Consider the following 25,773-nt stretch of genomic DNA (forward strand, 5'->3'; position numbering starts at 1 on the left):
CGCAGCCATATGGATTAGAATCTCATTTATTTCTCTTTGTTATGAAAACAATCTGAAGCGGAAGTATGTCGCAAATTCACAAAAAGGATAATCATGCAACAAGTAAGCGACTGCATAATCTCATTATACCGTAGACGGGGTCTGACAATAATAGTAACAAGAGCATTTTGAATTAAAAGTCAACAAAATTAAAATGCCTGAAGTGAAATACATTTTAACATAATGTTTAACTGCAGCAAGAAACAGCTGAAGCCTAAAGCTTAGTAAAATTTAAAAATTAACCAGCTCATTGTATGGACAGAAGGACAGAAGTAACTTGATGGGATAAAATTGTAGACCACAAGTACCAGCATTCTTCCTCTAGTCCAAGCGGCTAATCATTGAGGATCAGGAAAAGATGCAACCCTGGTCTAGAACTATCTAGTTAAATTTTCTGATAGATTTTGGACATCAACAGGTATTGCATATCCTTCATTCAATAAAATTCATGTAAATAGAAGGTGAGAAGCATTTCAAGGCTGATTATTATTATTATTAGCTACAAAACTAACAGGAGATAAATGGGTTGGCACATCAGAAACTAGACTGTGAATTAGATGACCAAAAGTTAAATATCACTTAAATATTTATTGGGTTTTAAATAAACTGGAATTTGTTTTGTTATGATTTTGATTTCTTTGTGTTTCTTCATGTTATTTTTACAATCAGACTGAATGTTCCAGAAAAAAATAAAGTAGGTTCAAGTTTTTCAGGGTTTGTTGTTTGTTTTTGGTGGGGGTTTTTTGGTCCCCTTTAATTAAAAGCACAAGTTTTACCCACAGGGATCAATACTGTGGGAAAACAACTTTGCATACATAGCAAAACAGAAGAGTTTTTGCAGTACATTTATAGTCCTGAGAACACCTTTGTGAGATCTAATGGAGTAATGCTAAGGTTAGGTTTTTGATTTTTGTTTGATTTTTGCAGCATTTTACCTTGTCAAAATGTAAATTAGTTTGAATATTTAATTATCTAAACATTTTCAGTGTAGCTCTTTATATTCCAGTGCTTTGTTCATATATGCAATAATATAAAAAAAATATAACAAAAGTATTTTAAGACCTGCAGAAAATTAATTCCCATTATTGAAAGAACATACCCAAATGCTTTCTTCTTGACGATACTGCTTCCAGTTTCGTCCACTGTCACTAAACATCAGAAGGTAGCTTGTTACCCAGTCGGAGCTCCCATAACCACCTTGAGTAGCAACCGCAGTAATCTCAGTTCTTTCACCAAGATCAATCTGAAGCCATTGATATTTATTGGACACAAGTGGAGACCAGCCACCAGCACCTTAAAAAGAATGAAAAATATTGATATGCACTTCTCAAAGAAACAAGGTAACACAAAACTTGTCTAAAGAAAAATTAATTTATTAATTTGAGCAACCTGACCTAGTGAAAGAAGTCCCTGTCCAAGGCAGGGGTTTGAAACTACATGGTCTTTAAAGGTTCTATCCAACCTAAACCAATCTGTGGTTCTATGGTTCTATGATTCTAATTCAAGATACAGGGCACCAAAACTATCTTCATATTATTTAGCAAACATTATAAAAATTGAAACAGATTACGTGATATATGTAACCAAATATAACTATTAAAGTAATTGTGAATTTATTCACTCCATTTTTTCTAACTTTTGTAATGAATTTTAGAGAGCGATTCCTATGCAATTAGACTCAAGTGAAAAATTCAGAATTTTGTTTATTTGTTTTATACATCTCAGTTTGATGTTATATGGAGTAGAAGATCTTCTGAGGTCCCATCTAACCTGAATGATTCTGTATGATTCTGTTCTGTGAGGCCTGGATATACAGATTTGTATATGAAGCAATAAAGCACAGCTAGATGATAAGTTTCACGTGCCTCTTAAAATGACCAGCCAATTTGTAGGCAAAACAGTAAGAGATTATGAGTTATATGCACATAGTTTCAACCAGGAGACAGACCAGCTGACAGAAATAAAGTTTAAATCAAAACGCACATTCTATATATAACTCCTACAGTATTGTAACTAATCAGAAAGGCATGTCAAAATGAAGAAAAACTTTGTATCAATTTGCCTTTCTTAGTTTGCCTTTATTTACTCAGATCAGGCTACTACCTGATCTGTAAAGTTGTATGGAAAAGCCCACGAGTAGGTTGCAAACAATCTCAAAATAAAAAAATGTTTTAATGAAAATAATTTGTAAACTATGCAAATTTTCAGGTTAGCATCTGGTGGGTTTTAGTAGAGAATCAGGTGACAAATTATGTAACATCCATTTTGTAAGCACAGATTTGGATCTAATCCAGACAAATTCACACAACATAAAAGACACCTTGGAAAGTTCTTAAAGCATACAGACACAGAACAAGAAGAACAGATATATCTAGTGCCCACAACAATCAATAAACACTGTATTATGTGGAAACAGACAACTTCAATCCAACGTTAGGCTTGCATAGACTTCCAGATGCATAACATTTCATAAATAAAACATCATGTATGTTTTAACTCTGTTCAGGGTGATGAGTTAAGTTTTTAACATTAGCTCCTTTAGGAAAAAAAGGAAAATAATAATAATAAAAATATTTGTTATATAGGAATTTAAAAACTGACGTTTAAAAGAAATTGTGGGAAATCATATGGCTGTTCATAAGGCGGAAAAAGTGACATTCATTCTGCAGAACAAGGTAAGTAGAAAGAGCTGAGAGAAGTACATAACGCTCAAAGTATGCAAGGATTCTGTTTCCACACATATATAAGCTAATTAAAATGCAGCAGATTTAACTCTATGGGTGTAGTTAAAGACTATCGATTTCAGAACTTCATGTAAACACTTTGAGATATTTTGCCTTAACTCCTACTGAGTTTCTTCATTTCTTCATAGAAGGAGAGACCTAGGATAAATCTATAGTATTTTCTACATGTAAATTTTCTGTGGTTTCTTTATGGATCTGTTTATCATGGTAACTGCAGCTGAGTGAGGATTTGAATTTTCATTTAATCATAAGTAGCGATTTATTTAGCAAACTAATTTATAAACAGCTACAGTTAGTCTCAGCAGTAATTTAAAGGCAACCATTGTATCCAGCCTATGCCCTTCCCCAATAAATTTAAAATATTAAAAAACAACAACAAACATGATAAGAAAGCAATTCTGAAGGAATATTAATATTGCAAAAAACCCTGATGTTTGCACATGTAATGGGGAAAAATTAGCAGCTTCTGGAAAGCTTCCTTCAAAATCTCAACTCTAATAAACATGAGTTCTGGCACAGAGTATGTTCTTCCTTAAGTGAACACTTAACTGACTACATCTAACAGAGGAAATACAGATGTGTCTCTGAAAATGATGATGGAGAACAAGAATCAAATAAAACATCATTTCCCTAAGATAAGTACTCAGTGAAAATAAGTACAGTGTAAAAGTGGTATTCTGTACTTCAAGGCAAATATGGTTATGTGGACTTTGTCATGGTAGTCAGTTTTCATTGAGAATGTGGGTAGGTGGGTTGTGATTAGTAATTTAAATGGAATTTTCTACCTATCATATTTTACTTCCTAAATATACAGGTTAATTTAAATGATATAAAAACTGATTTAGAAAAGTCTGTTGGCAGCTGTTATTGCCTGAATTGACCAAGTGATTATTTACTACATAAGAACAGAAAACAACTCACATACCACTGAAAACAGACTGACTTCCAAATATAGCTATGGGCAAGGTCATTCATACTCCCTTATGTTTTCATAATGAGAAGGGTATCATTAGGTGAAAAAGTGTCTATTTCTTTAAAATGGACTAAGGTGTGACTTTTGTTCCATGTTTATTTTCAATTTTATGTACTGTAATAGTCCATTACTCTTAAAGTATGTATTGTACCAGTACTCCAAATGTTGGTTAGAAATTCTTCATACTCAACAACAACGTAAACCAATAAAGAAATTTTAAAATAGTTAAACAGTTTGGTAATGTCACCAAAAAAAAAAAAAAAAAAAAAAAAAAGAAAAAAAAAGGGGGGCGGGGGGAGAAAAAAAAAGATAAAATAGATTTCAGTTTTACTTCATTTTACACTTATAACAAACTGAATTATTTATTTATATTGTGGGTTGTTATTTTTTTAATTTGATCCTCCAACCCCCCACCCCCAACTCAAAGTAAAGAATTAACCAACCACAGCAAACAGCTCTGGATAAAATACTAAAAATATTTCTTTAGTCTTCAGTCAGACCACATCAGTCTCCTCTCCAGACTGGTTGTTGGTGTCCCACATAGCAGCTCTTCTTTTCTCTGTCTCTTCCATAATCTTGTTTTGATTGATCTTTTCAAAACAGCATCAATGCCCTGAGTGGAATGAAAAGATATAATAGCCCAGCCCAGTATTCCATGGGGCCTCCCCTTGTGCCCTGCCTACAGGCTTGGGACCACACTTGAGTTCACTTAAGCCCATACTGCTCCCTGACATACACCTTTGATGTTTTTCACCTAGTTTCTGAAGTGAAAGAGCTTCATTACATAACTCCTCACCTGCATATAATATTACACTTCACGTCAGTAACATATTCATAATAATATATTTGTTACTACAAGCAGAGCCTACCACGAGTTTGTTCTCTGAGATGGTGCCACTGAGGTCTTCGTGTTTTCTCAAGCAACACTCTCAGAGAAATGTGGCCCATTCAGCCTCTCCCCTGAAAGCAGGCACATGCATAACAAGCACATTTAAAGGTTAAATGCAAGTTCTAAAAAATATTAATGCAAGGTAAAGATGACATTGAATTTAAGACAATCTCTAAACTGTTTGGAAAAATCCCTCACCTTCCTTTCAGGTGAATTCAGTTCCTCATGAAAGTCCCTTCTTTCCTGCTGAGAACTTTCTCCCTCCAAATTCCCATGTAGCATCCTTCATTTGCACAACACATCTTCACACTGCCTCTGCTATGTCCCATGTCCTCCCACCTATGTTGGTAGCCCTTATTCAGTGCCAACAGATGTTAAAGAGAATACAGCATACAAGCCAACAGGAAGGGTTTCTCCCTGCAAGGAAGGTAACAGCACAGTGTTTGGGGCAGGGTTTCTGGATCTCTTGATCTAACAGGATATCACGATGCTTATTCCAAACCACTGGCCCTGATAGCCATGACCATGCCACCTTGTGTTATGGAAATCAACAAATACCCCCCCCCACACACACAGTTCAGCATTCCCACAACTCTCTGTGGATGATGTAGATCTTGCACTAAAATGAGAGGCTAAACTGCCTGTTGGGGCTGAGGTTATGCTGCAATGAGGCTGGGCTGAAGTACCTAAAGGTTAATTCCTTCAGAGCCAGTAAACCAGACAGGAAATTAGTGTGAAAACTATGAAAACTATACAAAATGGAAAATCAGGTTTATACAGAAAAAATCCAGTAAATTTATTTGGCCCATAATTAATGTGAACATATGGCTCATGATTTCCTCCTAAGCAAGTCATACAACTTCCTAGTACTGATAATTAAAAATTAAAGTTGATTATGATACTTCCATGAAAAGCCTCAGTTTTCCATTAAAACAACTACATGATAATTTGTTTTCCAAAAAAACCAACTTTAATTTTCCATCAAATAAAGCAAATACTTTTTTGTGTTGTTTTGTTTATTTTTCAGGTCTGCCAAAAGAGTTGCAAATACTGCTCAAATCAGTCACTTTATGAAAAAATCTACAGCTCCCTTCAATTCAATCTCCATTCCGAATATTCACCAGGAAAATCATCCTTCAACACCTTCCCAATATAACGAAGTTAAAATTAAATCACTGATAAATCTCACATGCTCGCAATTGCTTTCTATGAAGACTCTACTAATGCCTCACATATTCTTCCTTAAAGCAGGAGAGGTCAAACAGGATTCCACTTTAAATTACTTCTTCAGGGAGAGCGATACTAAAATTCTGTGTGGTTTCAGTAGCTGCACTTCAGCTGCTTTGTTGCAGCCTCCACAGTCTTGTCTTTATGTTCATACTGTTTCACCTTTTAGAGGCTGCGCAGAGGCGTGGGGCAGCATCAGGTAAGTAAGAAAACTTTGTGAACAACCAGCCCAAGAGGTTAAACAAGGCACTTAGCACCCACAAGGTGAGCAATACACATCCACAGCATATATCATATCCGTGGCACACACAACACAAGACCAGACAACATAACTTTCACTACCAAATCCTCAGTTAATGCACTAACGCTTCTAGACACAGCATCATCCTGCAGTGCCATGTTATCCAAAGCCTTCTCAGAATACTGTGTCACTGTGTTAAGTTTGGTGTCAATTTTGTACTTTTCAGTTGAAAGGGAGGGTTGTATTCTAGTCAACAGATGTAGTCAGAAAGACATAATTTTTGAAGTCCATCTGCAAAAAACTTTTCCACTTGGTGACTGCAAAGCTTTGTTCAGAATGAAGTGATAGAGCAAGTTATAAAGATGTAAAGAAAAAATGCCTGAAAGGCTGTCTCTGTTATGGCAGCACGACATTCTGCCAGATGAGGAAGGTACTTCTGCCTTTAGTACCACATTTTCAGTTTTTGCAAGGCAAGCCACCAGGTAGTCTTCTCCCCCTCACCGTATTGCACTATATCCCATGGAAACAAGAGAAAGAGGTACAGATACACAGGCTTCTAGTGCCAGTGATAGCTGGTGTGAGGGATTGCAACAAGATGTAGTCCCAGAAACTCTCTTGTCAACCCTCTGCTAACCAATGCCACATTGGACCCATATAGAATAGCCACAGGCAGAAGCAGCAAGATGTCTCCAATGGCCTGTGTTAAGCCACAGCCAGGCCTGGACCACCATTTAGGAGCTGCAAAGTTTCCCACAGTACTGCACCACTCTGGTTCACATGATGTTTTCATCTGTTAAAGGCTCTTCAGGAGCAATCCTGTCTGACTGTCCAGCAGCCAGCTGTCCTCCCAGCATCTGACTGCTACCTGCAGCATTGTGTAGGAGAACATTTACCCAGCCCTGCAGAAAACACTATTAGAGCATGTTAGCTCCTCATCTAGCACTTTATTGTCTTTTTCACAGTGTCCTACACTTGCAGCAAGATTAATGTGTGTACTGAACTGTAGTGGTTGGCAGAATCTTTTTTATTGTAGCATATGTCTAAGCATGGTGATGCATAGAAGTCTGGGGCATAACAGATGTCAAAGGATCTTGTTGAAAGCCAGGAAGGCTTGTCAGATGTTCATGCTGTGTGGTGTGGATGTTTCTGGGAAATATGGGGAGCTCCTCAAGAGTCTCTGTGGGGATGTAAGTACTGTGTATGTTAATCAAGACTGTGCCAAATTGTATTAACATACAGGGCTAAACTAAGATTTACAGGAAGAACATTGCCGTCCCTAAACTTTCTGAATTATTAACTGTGCAGTGTTCATGTTACTTTTTCAACCATTATTTTGGCCAGTGTTGTTCATGTAAAGCATACATTTTCTTCCATTACCTTCTTACTGCATTTTCATCAGCCACTGATGATACATCTTTGCTTGTGAACTAACAGCAAATCAGAAAACTCATTTTTACAAGGGAGACAACCTATGTCTAGAGATACTTTTTTTTGAACTTTTTCTCAGGAGATGTTTAAGCCTTTTTATTTTCCACTGTCTCTTGCCAATATTGAAATTAGTTGCATGCAATATGCCAAAAATCTGCATTCAGGCTGCAAAAGCTTGCAAGTTTCATGATTGATTAATGTTAAAAAAACCCAAGCATTACAGAGTTCCTTCATATGAAAACATGCTGACTTGATAATACACACATAGATAATAAATAAAATCTTTTGATTGTATTTAACATTATTTATTCCTTTTTAAATTGTTTTAATATAACTGTTTTAGAAAAAAGTACACATACAGTGTAATTCTCTTTAAAGTACATAATTTACTGAACATAGCTAGCAACCACATAATTTTTCTGAAGTATTAACTCTTTTTCGTAACTCATGCATCTGTTTTTTAACCCTGTTTTAGTGGCAATTTGCCAGCTTTCCTTGATGACTGACAAGTTAATGGAATATCTGTGGTTACTGGAGACTAGTTTCATCCAGCCTATCAGCGATCAAACCAAAGTTTAATGCTTCTGTCCATCACTTGTATATACTAAATGATAGACTCCTTCAGTTATGCAATATTAAAAAAATAAACTGAGTATGAAATGATGGGAAAATTTCCAAAGCCCTTGATATTTTCAATGCATTGAAGTAGATTGATTTGTGCAAGATCCAAAATCTAAGCAATCATGCATCTTTCATATATTACTGAACCATATTTTTCCTTGTGAACACTTATTATTCTTGTTTTCTATATCTGCAATGTTATAACATTAATTTTCAAGTCAGTTAAGTGACAGTGTATTAGGGTTTCCTCCCACCTCCCCTCCAAATGTCATGGTTTAACCCCAACTAGCAACTAAGTACCATGCAGCTGCTCACTCACTCCCCCATCACTCCTGGCAGAATGGGGAGAAAAGCTGGAAAAAAGGTAAAACTCATGAGCTGAGATAAAAACAATTGAATAATTGAAAGAAAATATATTAACAACAACGACAACAACAAGAATTGTAATGAAAAGGAGAGAAAGTGAGGAATAAAACTCAAGACAGCGGGGGAGCAGGAAGTGATGCACAATACAATTGCTCACTACCTGCTCACCAACGTACAGCCAGTCCCCAGGCAGGATCAGCAGGTCCTGGCCTACTTCCCCCAGTATACATATATGTTCAGCATCAAGTTCTATGGTATGGAATATCTCTTTGGCTAGTTCAGGTCAGCTGTCCTGGCTTTGCTCCCTCCTGACTTCTTCTGGACCAGCTCACTGGCAGAGCATGGGAAACCTGAAAAGTCTTTGATTTAGAGTAACCACTACCTGGCAACAACTAAAACAGTGTGTTATTAATATTATTCTCATGCTAAATATGAAACACAGCACTGTACAAGCTACTAAGAATAACATTAACTCTATCCCAGCCAAAACCAGGACACCAAGTAATGTACAGTGCTTTTCTGCAGAAGTTATACAAGGAGGTGTTATTTATTAAGGCAATAAACTTACTGTTTAGTTAAAAACGTAGTCACTTCAGTTGCTAAACCAGAAACTAAATTATAGTCAGGTAAACTGTTCTGGATTTAGACACCAAATTTACAGCAGAAGACTTTCTTTCCTTCATATTGCCTACATTTCTAGATTTTCATTCTTATGCACTTCACATACAGTTTAATGGCATGAGATTGTTTTCCCTGATTCTGGAGGCTAATATCCACTGCCTTTCCCCATGAACACCCATATAAATACATCACAACACTAATGAGTATTATTTCCTCATCCTGTCTGCCAGGATATGAGTTTGAAAGGACATGCGTTTTCACAATTCCTTAGCTTCAGAAGGCTGGTGACACAATTATCATTAAAACATTGAAAATACAGAAATTAACAAATAACTGCAGAAGAACAAAACTAGAAATGACTGAAGAAAAGACCCCAAACCTCAATTCCATGACAGAAAATACCTGAGTATTCTTACAGTGGATTTGGAGAGTTATATCAGGTTTAAAATGTAACCTTGCTGGCTGACAATTTATTAGTGTATGCTTAAGCTTTCTAAATTGGCTCTCTGTAGCTATCAGGCCACAAAACTCCTTTACTTCATTTTAAAAACTCTGAACTACATAGAATAGAAACTGATGTAGATATTCCTCTGTTGTGTGAACAACACCCTCCTGCTTGTTAATCCTGTCGATGACTACCATTGCCTACGCTGTCATGTAAACCACAACACAGTTCACACTCATATATGCATTCTCACCAGCTTGTGCACATGAAGTTCCTTATATCTTTTAGCTTGCATCACCACTTATACCACTTCTAAACTCAGTCTATTTTTTGCATATTTCATCATAACAGCTACAAGCAAAGCATATAAGTAAAAAAACCAGATGTAAAATAACACACATTGTAAAGGATGCTTTCCTTTGATTAACCAAAGTGTGTATTTCCCATATGGATCATTTAACAGAAGCTGATTTTAATTTGAAGTCAATAAAGTTGCACCAGGGATAAATTTGGCTGCACATATTACAAAGCAGATTTTCTACATGCAAGTAATTGACAATGGAGGCTTCCTAGGCTTAGAAGTCCAATGAAGTTGTTTACTGCATCCAAAAAAAATAAAATACAAAAATATTACATTATTTCCTTTCTTAAGATGAAAAGCAAGGCATCCCTTTTACAGAAACAGAGAATTACAAAACTGTAGGCTAACACTTAAGCAAACAATGCAAGGGTTTTGTTCTCCAAAAGTTTATGAACTGATGACAAGGATGCGGTGTGGGGGGATATATCTAATGAACAGTGTTGATGGATTGCTACCCAGTGAGCAACCTTCTGGCCAAGAAACTGGCCAAGAGACTTAGAAAAGTCTCTTGAGTAACAGAACTTGGGAAAAGAATGAATGTTGGGATTAAACCTTTGCTTATAGGTTTTAGTGCTCCAGTGTTTGATTAACACAATCCAAGAAATAGAACTCATGCAAATAGAAACCCCCATTTATATACTAGAAAACTGCAAGAAAAGTAATTATCAGGAAGAACCTAAATAGTCAAAGATGCCAAACACTATGGATCACAACTTGGCTGTTTTTTTTTCAGAAAGGCTACGCGAAAAACTATCACAGTAATGCTGTTGAGTCGCATCTCAGTGATAAAAAACATGAACATAAGCATCGAAATTTGAAACCATGGAAAAACTGTGGCAGGTAAAATTCAAAATAGGATGAGGGACCTTGAGCTATGAATAAGTAATACTGGACACAGAATCATCTTTGAACACAGACAGAAGGAGAAAGAGAAGTACTGCTAGATCAGAAGCCAGCTTTGCAGTCAGTGCTCCATATATAACATTTCTGCATAACATTTTTCAACCAAAAGTTTGATAGCTGCTTCATCTTTTGCCTTTGATCTAAGCAAAATTCTTTTGCTTCCCATGAGATTATTTTCAGGACTAAAAAGTCTTTCTCATACTAACACATTACTTATATTTAAAACTATGAGACAAAACAGCCAATCCTAACACCTAAAAGGCAAAAGGGCATTCAATGTAGGAAAGCTCAGCTCTTCAAACAGCATCATTATTTCCTGAAGAAAGGCCCATGTCTAACCAGTCCCAGACAGAAACACCCTGGTGCTTTTGTCTCTGCAGCCTCCTCTCCTTATTTTAAACTGGTGAGTTTGGCAGGTATAATGTGTTCAGGTAAACTGTAAAAAAAAAAAATAAAAATCTCTTTATTCAGAGATTAGTAGAACAGTAGGCTTTGAATAGTTGTAGAGTCTAAGACTTCTAGTAAGCAATTATCTTCTGCATGAAAGAGACATATTACTTATTTGGAGGGACACTAAAAGCAGTTGTGACCAGATGCTTTAACAGTATATAAAAAGACTCCATGGCTGTCCTTCAGAACAGTATCATCTTCAGCATCCTTGCACAATGGAATTCCATAGAAAACCACTCAACATTTTCATCAGTTCCTATCGATTTATTAATGTTTAAATAACACAAGTTGAATTTATGAAGCCAAATACTAGTTGAAACTGTCCCAAGCATTAAGAAGAACTGGTAAAACTGAGAAATACTCCCAAGTTTATGCATAGTTCCTTATCTGTTTTCTCGTCTTGTCTTCGTATCTTACAAACTGACAGAGATAGGTTAAGCTCAATAAAACTACCAACCTCTCAATAACAGAAACACAAAATTAAATCTTGGATAGATTTCAAGCAATCACAACAAGATTTACTATTCAAAGAAGTCTTCTGAATGGTGCCCTCTCCTCTTTCAGGAAAACATTACTTATCTCCCTGTATTACAAGAAAATCAGATTTTGGGGGGCTATATGTACTGTGAAGGTCTGGAGTACCACCCAGTCTTTCATGAAGTGTAAGCCAGTATTTTCTGAATTGTTAGAGGAGCATTGGTCAGGTATTAGAAAATACTGTGAAAGAACAACTGAGAAATGCATTTATGAAGGCCTGGTAATTAGGAAATCCTTAATTTTAATTAATTTTTTTTGTTCTTTTAATAAAGAAGCAGAACAGCTCAGTCACAAAAATATTTCATGAGATGCACTGTTAGCATAAGGACTGAAAAGTTCCATATTAATGGCATTCTGAATGCAACTCTGAAACCTAAAATAGGTTACCTTTGCTGTCAAGAAATGGATGAAGAAGCCTTGCTTCTTAAAATTTGAAGAATAAGGGGATTTATCTGAGTAATTTCCAGGAATAATTATAGAAATAACAGCTATTTGTTAACTTACCTATGTAATGAAGCTGTATTTTCCCAGGAGTATTTCTTAGGAGACATGCAGAGCTTTCTCAATGGAAATTCAGACTGCTTATAAATATCATGGATTTTTTTGAGCTAAGCAGAACATGAAAAAAGGTATATGAATGTTTCAGCCAGATAGACCCTCTTCTAAGCTAGGTGGGTAGAGCAACTACTTCAGTGGCCTCAAAGGCAAAACAAGCTGAATTTTGTAAAAGGGTCTTCCTTTAAGTTACTCTGAACCTGAATGTCAGCAAAGAGAACAGGTATGATCTTAGAAGAGAAGGAGTAATTGCCTTTATTTTTTCAGCTGTCAGAATATTGAATATGTAAGGATCTTAAATTTCAAAATTTTGACAGGTATTATAAAATGAATGTTAGGCTTTAATAGTAATTTGTGACAAGTAGCAGTTACTACATCAAGGTAAGTTTCAAAGGCATTTTGGATCTGATTCAGTGTGACAAAAAGGCAGTAGGAAATGGCATTAATGATGATAAAGTTTGTTCTAGCTTTATGGAGCTATTTAGAAGAGTGTAGCTAACTTTATTTCGCCCCCTTTCTTCTGTGTAACAGTAATTTAAGTGAGTGAGCAAATCCCATTTTACATTCCATCTTCAGAAGGCTTTGAAGACATTTCTCTTCAATCAATCACTATGTAAATATATCCAGGGAGATATTTTATAACGATGCCCGCCATAGTTTATCAAAAGGAGAACTTAATTGGCAGTGGTTCAAAGACTTATCAAAGCCAGTTTTTCAGTGGTGTTTTTTTTTCCAGATTTTTCATTACCATCATACCAAAAAGTGCTATAAACCAATGGTCTTCACTAGGCAAAATGTGTCTGAAGTTTGAGTCAAACACTTTTATATGAATACTAGCACTTTTTACTCTTTGAAACTAGACTAGATTTTCATTTAAATAGGTAAGACTTTTGTTTATATTATAATGAAACTGTAATTGTGTCAGATATACTCTGAGACTGAGCCACTCCTGCTATGTGTTAAAAAGGGATATTTTTTTTTCCCACAGCAGAAATCAAGTGCTAGAAAAATGTCCTTTCAACAAATTTCTGCTAGGGAAACAGTTCTGACACTCAGGAAAAAGTATTTTGGAAGAGTGCAAGTTCATTGCAAGATTTACATCACTCTTGACTATTACCATCAACTTTTATTTGATGATCATCAGCAAACTATCTCCCTTATAAGGAACTTCACAAAACTTTAAAGGGGTACACCTTTTTGGCCTATATTCTGACAATAATCTGAGGCTGAAAGTAACCCAGGACTTAATTTGGGAGATTTTTTCATTCTTTGGAAAATGCACTCTTGCAGTAGTGTTGTTCTCTTTTCCTTCTCTAGTCTCTGGGTATATCTCGGTTTAGGATGTTGTATTAGAAGATCCTTCTGTGTGACTGCATGTGAGGTTTGAATCATTACTTTTCATCGTTAATCTTCTCTATTTTTTTCTTCATTGGCAAAGCAGGGATTGTTTAAATCTCAACATTGTAACTTTTGTTTGAGAGGTAATTTTGGGTTTAGGCAGATGATGTATAGAAATCTTCATGGGGAAAAATAGTTAAAAGATCTCATTGTTCATAAGTAGATGATACATAGAAAATTCCATGGGGTAAACAATAAATAAATAAATAAATAGATAGATAGATAAAATAAATAAATAAATAGATAAATAAACAAAAAGACCTCATTGCCCCCATCTTTCATTACACCACTGAGTTTAAGCAGAAGTCACACTTAGAATTCTGTACTAAAGTAATTTCTCATTGTATATACAACGTCCTGCTAAAAAATATCAACAAAATAGAATAGAAATGGAACATGTTATTTACTGAATCAGTATTCATTATAACATAACAAAAGAATAGCATAACTAACTCAAATAACCTGTTCAATACTATTTGGTAAATTTATACAACTTCTTTCAGGCAGGTTAATAGATTTTTACATGCTCTTTACATAGCAGCTACTTTCAGTGAACCACCCATATGTGTTTTCCTTGTCCAGTGGTCTTACCCAGCTTGTTACTCTGCTGTCCTACAATTTACAGCTAGCACTGATACTTAGCCATAGCTTTCATGGCCAAAAACATTTTCGTATTGATATTGACAAAGGTGTTTTTACATTTGAGCTTCTGCAATTCATCCACTTGTAAAATTTTTAATCTTTTTCTTTCTTTCTGATTGTTTTCCTTTCACTCCCCCAGATGTGAAGCAACTAGTTCAAACCAAACTGTCAAACCAATCAAACCTGTCTCTTTTCACTGACTACTGCTGACATCAGGCATGTGTGCCATCCTGAAATTTTATTGAGTATGGTCACAGAATTAAAACAGAAGGAAAGCAAGATTAAAACATTTTGTATTGAACAGTTGGCCTCAGTATATGTGACACCAGGACACTGAATACTTTACGTATATGCCACTGTGACTCCTCTGATTTTTTGTGAGATAATTAAATTAAATTTCCTACCTTAGGTCTTCAGTGATATGAACTACTCTGAAATATACAGATATGTATACTCAGTTTGTGTTTCTCTGATCCAGACATTCATTTATGATGTGTTCCTGTCTCCCTAAACATAAATCCACCAGTGGCATTTTAATAGGAAATACTGGCATTTAATAAAAACAAATTGGCACGGGTATGGACTAAAAATTTTTTTAACTCCACTGCAAAAAAAAAAAAAAAAGGATAATACTTCTGATACTCTTGTATTTTCCTTGAGGATTTTCACACAGCTTTGGAGAGTGTTAACCAGCAGTATCAGTGAACTGTAAAAAGAACGGCAACAAATTTAAAAATAATATTAAACTAAATCTTAACTCCTCCTGATATCTTTCACCTAGTTCTGACATAAAGCTAGATAGATCGTCTCCAGTTGTACTTAGTAGGAGTGATATGTTTGTATATTCTGCTAGAGAATGAGCAAGGCAATATCTTGAAGCAGAAGAACATGTTTGTGTCTGCCATTTTTATGACTACTTTAATCTCAATCCTCAATGATTCACTTTCTGATGGTGGTACTTCTGGAAATTCTATTTCAACCCTGGAAATGCTGATTCACTGACTTTGGCACCTGCTTTAGCACATACAACATGTTGCATTTAGTACAGCAAAGCAAACAGATAAAATATTGGCACCTGCAGTTTCCAAGCAAAAATACTCTAAATGTAAATATTTAAAGAGAAAAGTTCCATTTTATTTCTGTTGTTGAGGGCATAAATCACTGCAGCTAGCAGCATGGGAACACCAGCCAACTCCATCTGGCTATTGGCCTGCATGCAGATCTGACATACACAAAGAGAACATGATTTTATAAGAGAACAAGTTCAGTGTCACCCTTTTGGGTGCTCAAAGTCTATTTGTGCTTATGTGTGCAAGAACATGAATATCTGTGTAAGTGACTCTTTCTTAAGTGTTACAATATGCATGTACATGTGCAGTTCCATTTGTGTACATGTACATTTGTGAACTACTTGACCTGATAAATGCATAAAAGCATGAGATTAAACCGCTAAGTGCAATGTCCCCTACTTAAATTGCCTTAATTTGATGTTCGTTACGACTTCCAACATTCTGTTCACTTATGAAATTGTATGTCATTTATATTAGACTATTTTATTGAGAGACACACTTATTTAGAAAATGTGCACATTAATAATTAAAATATGTCAGTCTACTGACATTTTCTGGTAATTCCAAGGTTATATAGCAATACATTCATATATATCTATAGGCACAATATGACAGATCCTGAGCTGGAAAGTTAGTATAACTCTCCCTAAGTTACTATATTTAGTTTTTTATCACCTTTTCCATATTGCCCTGAATATTAAAATGTTGGCATCGCAATTTAGTATGGAGCTTTAAGAAAGCTATGATTTCACCACTCCACTAGCCTATTCCATGTTTCAATATCCCTATTCCGACAAGAATTAAAAATAAGCTACACTATTTCCCTTCAAACCCAAAGGAATTTCTGTTTTTGTATCTCTGTGTAATATCTGTGTTTTTCAGAATTCATGGATTCTGATGTCAATACTTCCCCACAGAATTTGGAAATATGCTTTCATGAGTAAGAAAGGGTTTTAGCACTTTAAATTGGAGAACGATAAACAATCTTCACTACTGAACTAGTTTTGGTGGCATAAGACTGAAAGTATAACTCTGATGGCTAGAAAAACATCATAGGGAAAATGCAATTGAGCTATACTAATGGAATTTCATGATCAGCAAATATCATCACATCTGGTTTGATTATCAGAAATAGAAGATAACATCTTTGTTGGTTAAAATGTTTAAATTATAGGTAGTAGAGCTATAAGTATTATAAGATTAAGAATCTTATTATTGTTTCATGCAACTCTGGAGGACAGAATTTATTAATTGAAGTACCTGAAGATAAAGAAAAAGGTCAGTTCAATTCACTCAAATTTTGCCCTTGGAACGAAGCTTCATTTTTCAGCAATCTGGATATTTTAGGGTTGTTTTGTTTTTTTTTTCCCCAGAGTATTATAATGACATTAGTCCTCATTTGTGATATTCAAAAATATCATTACAATGTTTATGACACTAAATCAGCCAACCTCAACAGCCAAATGAGAAATTCAGGGACTCTGTATTTGCATCAGTTTTAAGACAACTGGTGTGTAACAAATGCACAGCCAAGCTGTATTAGTTATAAAGCTATGTTTAACTTGAAAGCCTTTCTCACACTGAAAATTGTGCATTTATGCATATTTAGATCCCATCTTTTCAGAGCATCACAGCTTCTTACTTTTAATGACAGACATTATAGAGAGCAGAACTACTGGAATCAGGCTATATAATATATGTAAAAAAAATAAATCATAGTAGATTTTGTGTGGAAAAATTTCCATAGATTTCAGAAAAGTAATATTCTTGTTAAGTCTTGATGAATTGAACAGTGCAGTTTCTGCAGGTTACTATGATTCCAACTTCATTTGTTCTTCAGAATTGTAATATTATTTAAAATATTGCAGAGAATTTTTTGAAGGACCAGTGTCAAAATGACACCAACCCAGCACCATCTAATTAGGCTTACAGTCTGTTCTTGCTTATAAGAATTTATTTTGTAAACTGACACTTCTTTGGTATAAATCTGATGAATTAGATGTTAATCTGATATCAACAATTAACTCAACAATTAACCACTAAATAATTGTAGTTCTAGGAATCAACCCACTTTATTTGTAAATTATTTTCAAACTCATGTAACACACAGGTAAATAAAATGTTAATTTCTAAAATAAAAACCTATTTTTAGGACAAAATAAAAGGTAAGAAGGTAGATATAAACATAAATAGGATGTGACCAGACAATATTTGCGCTTCATTTACAGCTATATTTACTCAATTGCTAATTTCCAATTGCAAACTAATATCTGACAGTGGTATTGTTGTAGTTCTGCTATCTATGTGCAAACATTCATATGGCAGTTTAACTAACTCCATATTCTGAAAAATCATCCTATATGACAGGGTATCCCTGATTCACTAGATGTATACTGAATAAGAAATAAGACTGATTTATTATTTCTAAGAGGTTTCATGACTGTCTTGTTATCTCAAGTGTGTTGTAGAGCAGTAGGCTGTTTTGAGTTGAAGTTTTGACTCTATATTTTAAAGATTTTTTGAAGTACATTATTATGTTAGAAATCATATATATATCTATACACATAATATATACACATCATATATATATGCAGAGAAGCTGACAGTATCCATCAGAAAAGCATATATATATATATATATACACACACACATAGGTACACATCCCTTAAAAGTCCCTCAATTTTTTGCAGCATATTACTGATTTGATTTATTAATGTTCATTGATTAGGAAATACACATTACCAACTGGATTTCAAATGGATTTATGAACTCAAGAACTCATTTCTACTTACTACCAGGTAGTTTGAAAAGATTTACTCAAGGATTGAGGCTAAATTGGTTAAAAGCTGTACAAAGAATAAACACTCAATCTCTGCTTCTGAGAGAGGTGGATTTAGAGTGTGAAACTTCTGAGACTTGATGTAGATAACACATTTGCCCACATGATAACATCATATTTTTGGTTTTGCAGAGTATGTCCTTACAAGGAAATTTTGTAGACTTAAACAGGTGAATTAATATATAGTACAATAAAGATCTTTTCACAATAAAAAATAATATTTAGAGTATATTGATCTTTGATATTAAACAGATAGCTAATAGTGGAACTGCTAAATAATTATTAAAGGAAAACAGTTCATTAATTATTATTTAACATTAGCATCTTTTTTTAAGCTGCCAATTGTAAAAAGAGACATCTTTTATTGTGCAACCAATCATTTCTTTTACTGAGCTATAACAAAATTACAAGCTAAACAACAGGAAGATCTTTTCCAATTGCTGTGATTTAAAATTTTCCCAGAACATTAGTTTTATAACCATGCACTAATAATGAAGTTGTCTGAGTGTGGAAACTGTCAAATAATGGAGTTTGTTTGAGAGGTTATATTCTGCCTACCAAGGCTAACTCATAGTTTCATAACCTAAAATCCACCAAAATAGAAGCCAAAGCTTCACCAAAACATATGACAGACTACACTAAGTAAAAAGGAATGCAGATATAGTACATAAAATTTGGATAGGGAAATCAGCAGATTCTTAACTACTGATAACTGAATTTAACTGAAGTTCTCAGCAAAAACATCATCTCCAACAGAAATAATACCTGTTCTCCTAGTCAGACCAGAACACGATAGCAATGCAGCATATCTTAGATTTAAAAAGTTACATTTTTTACAAGATTGTTGTTGGAAAGCAGTGTGTTAAGCTCTTCCAGTTTTGTCATCAGACACATACTGTCCCACACCTCTCATCTCCCACCTAATGCAGGCAGTCACAAAATAACAGAAGTGTTAAACACAACATTGCCTGAGTTCTTCCAGGTGTAAAGTATTTATGCATTTTACATATTTAAGCATGGTGGAGGGGTTTCCCTTCGGAAGGGTAATTAAAACTTTTGGAGACCTATTAACATATAACTACTTCACAAATAAAATAACCAAGAGTGTTCTATTGTCCAACACTGTACAAAGAATATTCATGGCATGACAGCCTTATCATGGGATGAATACTTTTGTAAACTACACTAATATAGAATTACTTTATGTCATTATACAATGGCTAAACCAGTTATATATCATTATATTACTAAAAAATTATTATCTTCACTTAAGTGTTAGAGTATTGATAACTTTAGAGGTCCAAGTATAGTCTCTAGAAAAAACACAAATCTTATGATCACTCTTTTTTTTCCTTATTTGGTATCTGACACCCTACTCTATGAGCCAACACAAAAATGAGAGCTAAAAAAAATTCCACTTTCAATGCCTATTGCTTAAGTAATTTAGCACTAATAAGTACATTTTCTTTTACCAAATAGTATGGTACAGAAATGGGCTTGGAGTGGGCTACCAATCAATCACAACGTGCACTCAGCTGATCATATTAATGGAGCCTTTTACAGCCAGATGTCACCTCTGAACATTGATTGCCCAACCATAGCCTGCCAAGAACTGACATGTTCCTCCTCCCTTATTAAGTTAAATGAAAAGGAAAAGATATACATCTGGTTTTCAAACCCACTCATCTGTAAAAAATGCAGGAAGAATCACATTCTAGTCTATCTTGGTACTATGGTTTATTATTAAGGTGATCCATTGCTTCCAATTACAATTTTCTGTTTCCAAGTATCTAAAATCACTTTCAGGCTTAATTTTCTGTCTCTTTGTATTCCCTTTATTTACCTGACAATTGCCCTTAACAATTATAGGATTTAGATCAGGATTTTGCTAGTTATTAAATGATGAATATGTATCAAGAATATGCTTGTCTTTTTTTTTTTTTTTCTTATCAACTACCACATTTGGTTGGCATAAACCTTGCAAACAAATAATTAAGATTTGTTACAAGGCAACTGTAAAAGGTCTGCTTGTGCCACTCCACTGAAGTACTGCTCCTGTTGAGATTTATGGGCTAACACCAGGTAACAGAAGTGAAATAAGGGATTTTTTTTTCAGCTCATTTCCATCTGCTTTATTTAGGTGATGGGAAGGCAGAAGATTCAGTATAGAAATACAAGAATGTGATCAAAGATGAGAAGTATAGACTGGGACAAAGAAGTCCACTGTGACTTGAACTGGACTTCAGTTAAAGAGGTTTAATACAATTGTGTCAGATTCACCATAAATACTTCATAAATGCTTGGTATGAAGACTATATAAAGCCTTTAAGTGAGTTGAAAATAGGGGATGGTAATAAATGACTTTCAGAGAGAATAAATTCTGATCTTAGAGTATGTTCTTTAATTGTTGAGTCACATTTTTTTCATAAATATTGATGTTGTGAGGCAAAAATGGTCAAGTATGTTGCACAAATGGAGGACAAACAGATATTGTCAGTAGGTAACTTTTATGATGTGGATTAAGATATTAAGATACTATCTGCTTTTGATTCAATTAGAAGTCAAAGGCTCACCAGTGATCAAAACCTGAATCAGTGGCAGGTAATATTCAATTTATTTAGGGATTTTGGTGGTGAGGATTTATATATATATATATATATATATATATATATATATATAACTATTTTTAAGGTAGGATATTCTGCACCTTTAGGGTCAGGGTCAGTTCTGTATGTGACAGTCAGCCAGGTGCAGTGACTTCAGGTCTGGTTTGAATGTATGGTTTGAATATCTGGTATTTCAACTGTGACACCGAGTCCAGTCAGTCTGGAACCTGGATTAAAGGCCAGCAGGACATTTGTAACCATGTAAGACAAAACTGCCCCAGCAAGTAGAAAGCTACAAAAGTAATTGTGCCTTATTCTCTTCTGATCTTGGAAATTGTGTAAATGTTAGAGAAATTAGTGGGAAAGGCACATGAAAAGAATTAAGTGCTACTGCAGATGGAATATAGCCAGGAACTGCACTGGGAAATCTTGTCTTCTGTGAAGCACAATTTTGGCATTTAGAAAATTCTTCTTGCCTGTCACTGTGTATGCCTTCCCAGGAGGAAGCTCCAGCTGCTTCAGATCCTGGCACTAGGTCAATCAGTCCAGCAGTATTCACAGTGACACTCCTGGTATTACAATTTTATGTGCCAGAAATCCCAGTTCACTCCTAACTTTGCCAAATTCTTCCTTGTTTCTTTTCAATTCCCAGTCCCAGAAAATTATGAATACTTGAGGGAGAGCTGCTTAACAGTGGCTCAAAAAGTCTCATTCTAGGTAAAAACAGTCTTTGAGACTAAAGTGAAACACATGGAACAGTCAAGTAGATTAATCTGAAAATAATCTTCTAGGAATCCTGGGAAAGGTGGATACAGACAAATTTTCTGGATTTCTGGCAGGAATAATATCTCACATGATCTTAAGAAATGAGAGCAGCAGCATGGTGCTTTTTGTGCTTTCTTATTTGAGCATGAAGAATCCTATGCATGTGTATCGTCCCTTATCTCTACTTGTAATAGTCTGATAGCATTACGCTGTTCCCACGTACACACACTAGAAAACTTAAAGGCACTAATTATGATCACATAATTAATTTTATGTGACAAATACTCAATAGCAGCAAAAATAAGAGATTGTTTATTGCAGTTCCAAATAGAAGGCGAGGTGGATTTTTTGTTAGTTTTCTTTTGCTTTTTTTTTATCAGGAAATAATAAGATGAAATTAATAAACTGAGATTACCTTTTTTTTTTTAATACTTATATCTCTAGCACTTCCATCTTGTAAAAAATTAAATGATGAAATATTTTCTATATTTCTACAGGCTAGAAAAATAATCAAGCCTTCTCAGTTCTCCAAAAAGCAAAACAATCCCTGGAGGAAACACAGTCAACAATGTAATGAGTTGTGAAATCTGTGATTTTAATGGGTCGTTTAATTTTTGCCTGAGCTGCTCTTTCATGACTACTCTTCTAAGCTTACCAATTTCAAGGTCAACTTTTTACTAAATGCAGACAGCTGGCCTTCTGCAGTGAATTAGTAGTTAGTCCTGTGAGTATATACAAAAACTACTTATTAGGGACTGTATTTTCCCTACATAATATATTTTATAACTATTACTGATATGACCATTACAGGAGGTAGAAAAGTCAACTTAGAAAAGTAGTCTGGGATAGTCAAACACATAATTTTTTATTTATGAAAAGCACCTTATACCTAAACATAGCTACAGCGCCGAAGGTGGGTGCAGAAAGCAGAATATTACTGAAAAAAAGCTATTGAATTATTACTTTAAAATACAAGAAGCTTGATTCATTATTAAAAAATCAATAGCAAACACAGAATCTGTTTCCATTTATTCTATTTTAGATTATGTATGAGGCACATGTAGTAAATGTTCAAGGTACTCTTACTAATCTTTCCACTGAATATTTGCATCTTTGCAAAACAGAAATGTACATGGTTATGGTTGTGTTAAAATTTGTAAACCTAAGTCAGAGTACGTATTCCATTCAAGATAGTCTACCCATAATAGCTGTACTTTGAAAACTGCAAAGCCATCAGTTTTTAAGGAAATGGAAGATTATTTTTTTTTGTCCACATCAGTTTCATTCAGGAGCAATTAATTTCTAAAGAGGAAGAGTTGTGTCTTTTGCCAATAATGGTCACTTCGAAATGCAATACTCTTTTTAGCAATGTAAAGTGTCCCACATTTTGTTAGCAAAAAATCAAAAGGATATTCTGCAGTTATCAAGGTGGTTGGTTTTTTTGAGAGGAGACACTGAAGACCCAGAGAAATAAAACAATATCTTAACAAAGAACTAAACAAAACAACACTGTAACACTGTCCAGAATTATTATGATTAATGAAGATAAAATATCTATTTAAACTCTCATGGCTCATTAATTACAGCATCTTTATAAGATGTCTTCAATATTTTGGATATAAAATACTGTAAAGATACATTGAAAGACATGCAATGGTCCACTAAATATCTTATGAAAAGTCTTCTATGAAAAAACTGCTGGAAAAAAATGAGAAAAATACAATTATTTCCAACAAATAGTGATATATTTTCCCATTATTTCTCATTGCTAATCAGTCCTGATTTTGATTTGACTAAGATACTTTTACAGTTTTTAAGCACCTGGATTTGGGATGAATCCATACTTAACGACAGTCAATTTTTTTCCCTTTTTTTTGGTTTTGTGCTTAAGTAAAACTCAATTATTTTAGAAAATCTCTTAAACTGCAAACATCCTATTTCAGAAGAATGGACATAAAATAACCTCAAACAAAGGGTTCTGCTTGCCAGATATGAATCTATTTATCCCTGTAAAGAGCAACAAAAGCAGGGATCCCACTTCAGCCCTTCTTTTTATATTTAGACATGAAGAAGCTTAATCACATTTAGAATGTTAGAAGTTGAAATATCAAGAGCTGTCTGAAAACAGATTTATTAGTGATCTCCTGCCAGTCTGTTTTTGAAAATTTACACTTTAGAATCAACAGACCCTTTTGATTCCCCATCAGAAAGACATACATCTTTCTATAGCTCAAGGATTTAGTATCAAAGGCAGACTTTGGTTGCTTTATTTCTAAAAATAATGAGCATAACTTTTACTCATCACTTACAGAACAACATAAATAAAATATAACACTAAAAAGATTTGGTTGAAGGTTATTTTACACACTTGTTTAGATATATTTATTAAATTATTACAATTATTCTTTAACATTCCCTTTTAAAAATTCAGAATTTTCAATAGAATTTCACACTATTACTGAAATCAAACAATTATCATCAGAAATTATGCTGAAGTCTCTATACATATCAAGGGGTCTGGATTGTGCCTGTGTTAAAATTCCCACCCTTTTGCCTTTCTTCTTGCTGCTGGCAACACTGAAGATCTTAGTTGTGGATATTTTTGAATCAATGTCTGATTAATGACACTAATTATGTACTTGAAATTCTATCTGCATTTCAAAATTGTATTAGCTGTACTTGTATTATACTGCTTGCACTTGCAGGGTGTTCAGTACTGATGTCACATTTTAGAAGTTTTACAATAAGAGACCATTTCAATTTATCAACCAAAAATAAATATTGATAAAGTGGGTAAAGATACTTCTCTAATACCCAGCATTCTTGGCCCTTATTGAGTACAAGACATTATTTCAGTCTTCAGAGTCCTTTTTTTGAAGATTAAATCTTGAAGCAAAATGACCTGTCTGGCAAGGATGCAAATGGTTTTAAGACTTTCTTATCTTTCCTGGAGAATTAGTTAGTATGAGTTTCTCATGACCTTTTATTTTAATTATTGTTCACAAAATACTTGGGTAATGGATTCAAATTCTAGTTTGTATTTCAAACTTTAAAAATTCTTGGGATTTCCATTGAATTTTTAGGTTCATTATGTTATTCTAAGAATGATTAACTAGGTTGGAACGCAATGGATAACCTCTCCTGAGACGGATTTGTTAATATAGGTAACAATTTCATAATTTGGAATTTCATATTGGATTTTTATTTTGGATTTTAATTTACAACTAATTCCTCAAACAGTATTATTTAGGGTTACATTTCTCTGTGGTTATCTTCTGTCCCAAAACTATTTCAAATTGTCCTTTTTTGCAATGTTTTTGTAATATTTATTTCCATAACATGTAGAATTACTATTTATCTCAAAATGTTTGGGTTTTTTTCCTGTTCCATTTAGCAATGATCTCTTCATGTTGTCATGCAAATGGTATAGAGGATAATCTATGAGTTAGAATCCACTCATGCCTCAGGCAGACATTAACCTTAGTGTGCAATGACACACAGATATCTCTGATAATCAGCACAAGTTACAAACAACAAGAATAATTCTATTCAAGTTAATTCTGTGCTGAAGGGTTAGACTACATCAACCAGAAGATATGACAATTTGACTATACCCCCTGAACCTCAGAGTATTTGCAAAAGTTGAGTTTTGCAGTGGATATCTATTTGTTCTTGCAATGCTCAAGTTAGACACTAAAATCACCCCCAAACCATCCCTTACATAAAAGGCTGAACTGAGACCTGTGCATAAATGTAAACAGTGCACCTTTTATTTGCTTTCTAGACACAGTCATGATAAGCCTAATGTACAGCTGTATTTCAGTTGTAAAAAGCAGAGTGAAAAACAGTTTAATATGTAGAATGAATGACTGTATAAAATGAATAAAGACTTTTTGAAATGTATTGGTAGGAAAGAAAGGCCTTTCTACCCCCCCCAAGGAAAAAAAAAAAGAAAAAGAAAAAAAGAAACACCAAAACAAAACAAAATACCAAACAACAACAACCACAAAACAAACAACCTTACCCTGAAACAACAAAACAACAAAACATTAT

The 25,773-nt window shown here is 34.3% G+C and overlaps 1 protein-coding gene across 1 annotated transcript in view; it reads right to left on the minus strand.

The window, feature by feature from the left end:
- The window catches only part of CNTNAP4 (contactin associated protein family member 4), a 261,311-nt gene that overhangs the window by 178,634 nt on the left and 56,904 nt on the right, over positions 1-25,773 (minus strand). The window contains exon 3 of the mRNA XM_027815469.2: positions 1,139-1,332. Coding sequence (XP_027671270.2) covers positions 1,139-1,332 — 194 coding nt within the window. The remainder of the gene's footprint in view (positions 1-1,138; positions 1,333-25,773) is intronic.

Source organism: Falco cherrug, chromosome Z (assembly GCF_023634085.1).
Source record: "Falco cherrug isolate bFalChe1 chromosome Z, bFalChe1.pri, whole genome shotgun sequence".
NCBI classification, from domain to species: domain Eukaryota; kingdom Metazoa; phylum Chordata; class Aves; order Falconiformes; family Falconidae; genus Falco; species Falco cherrug.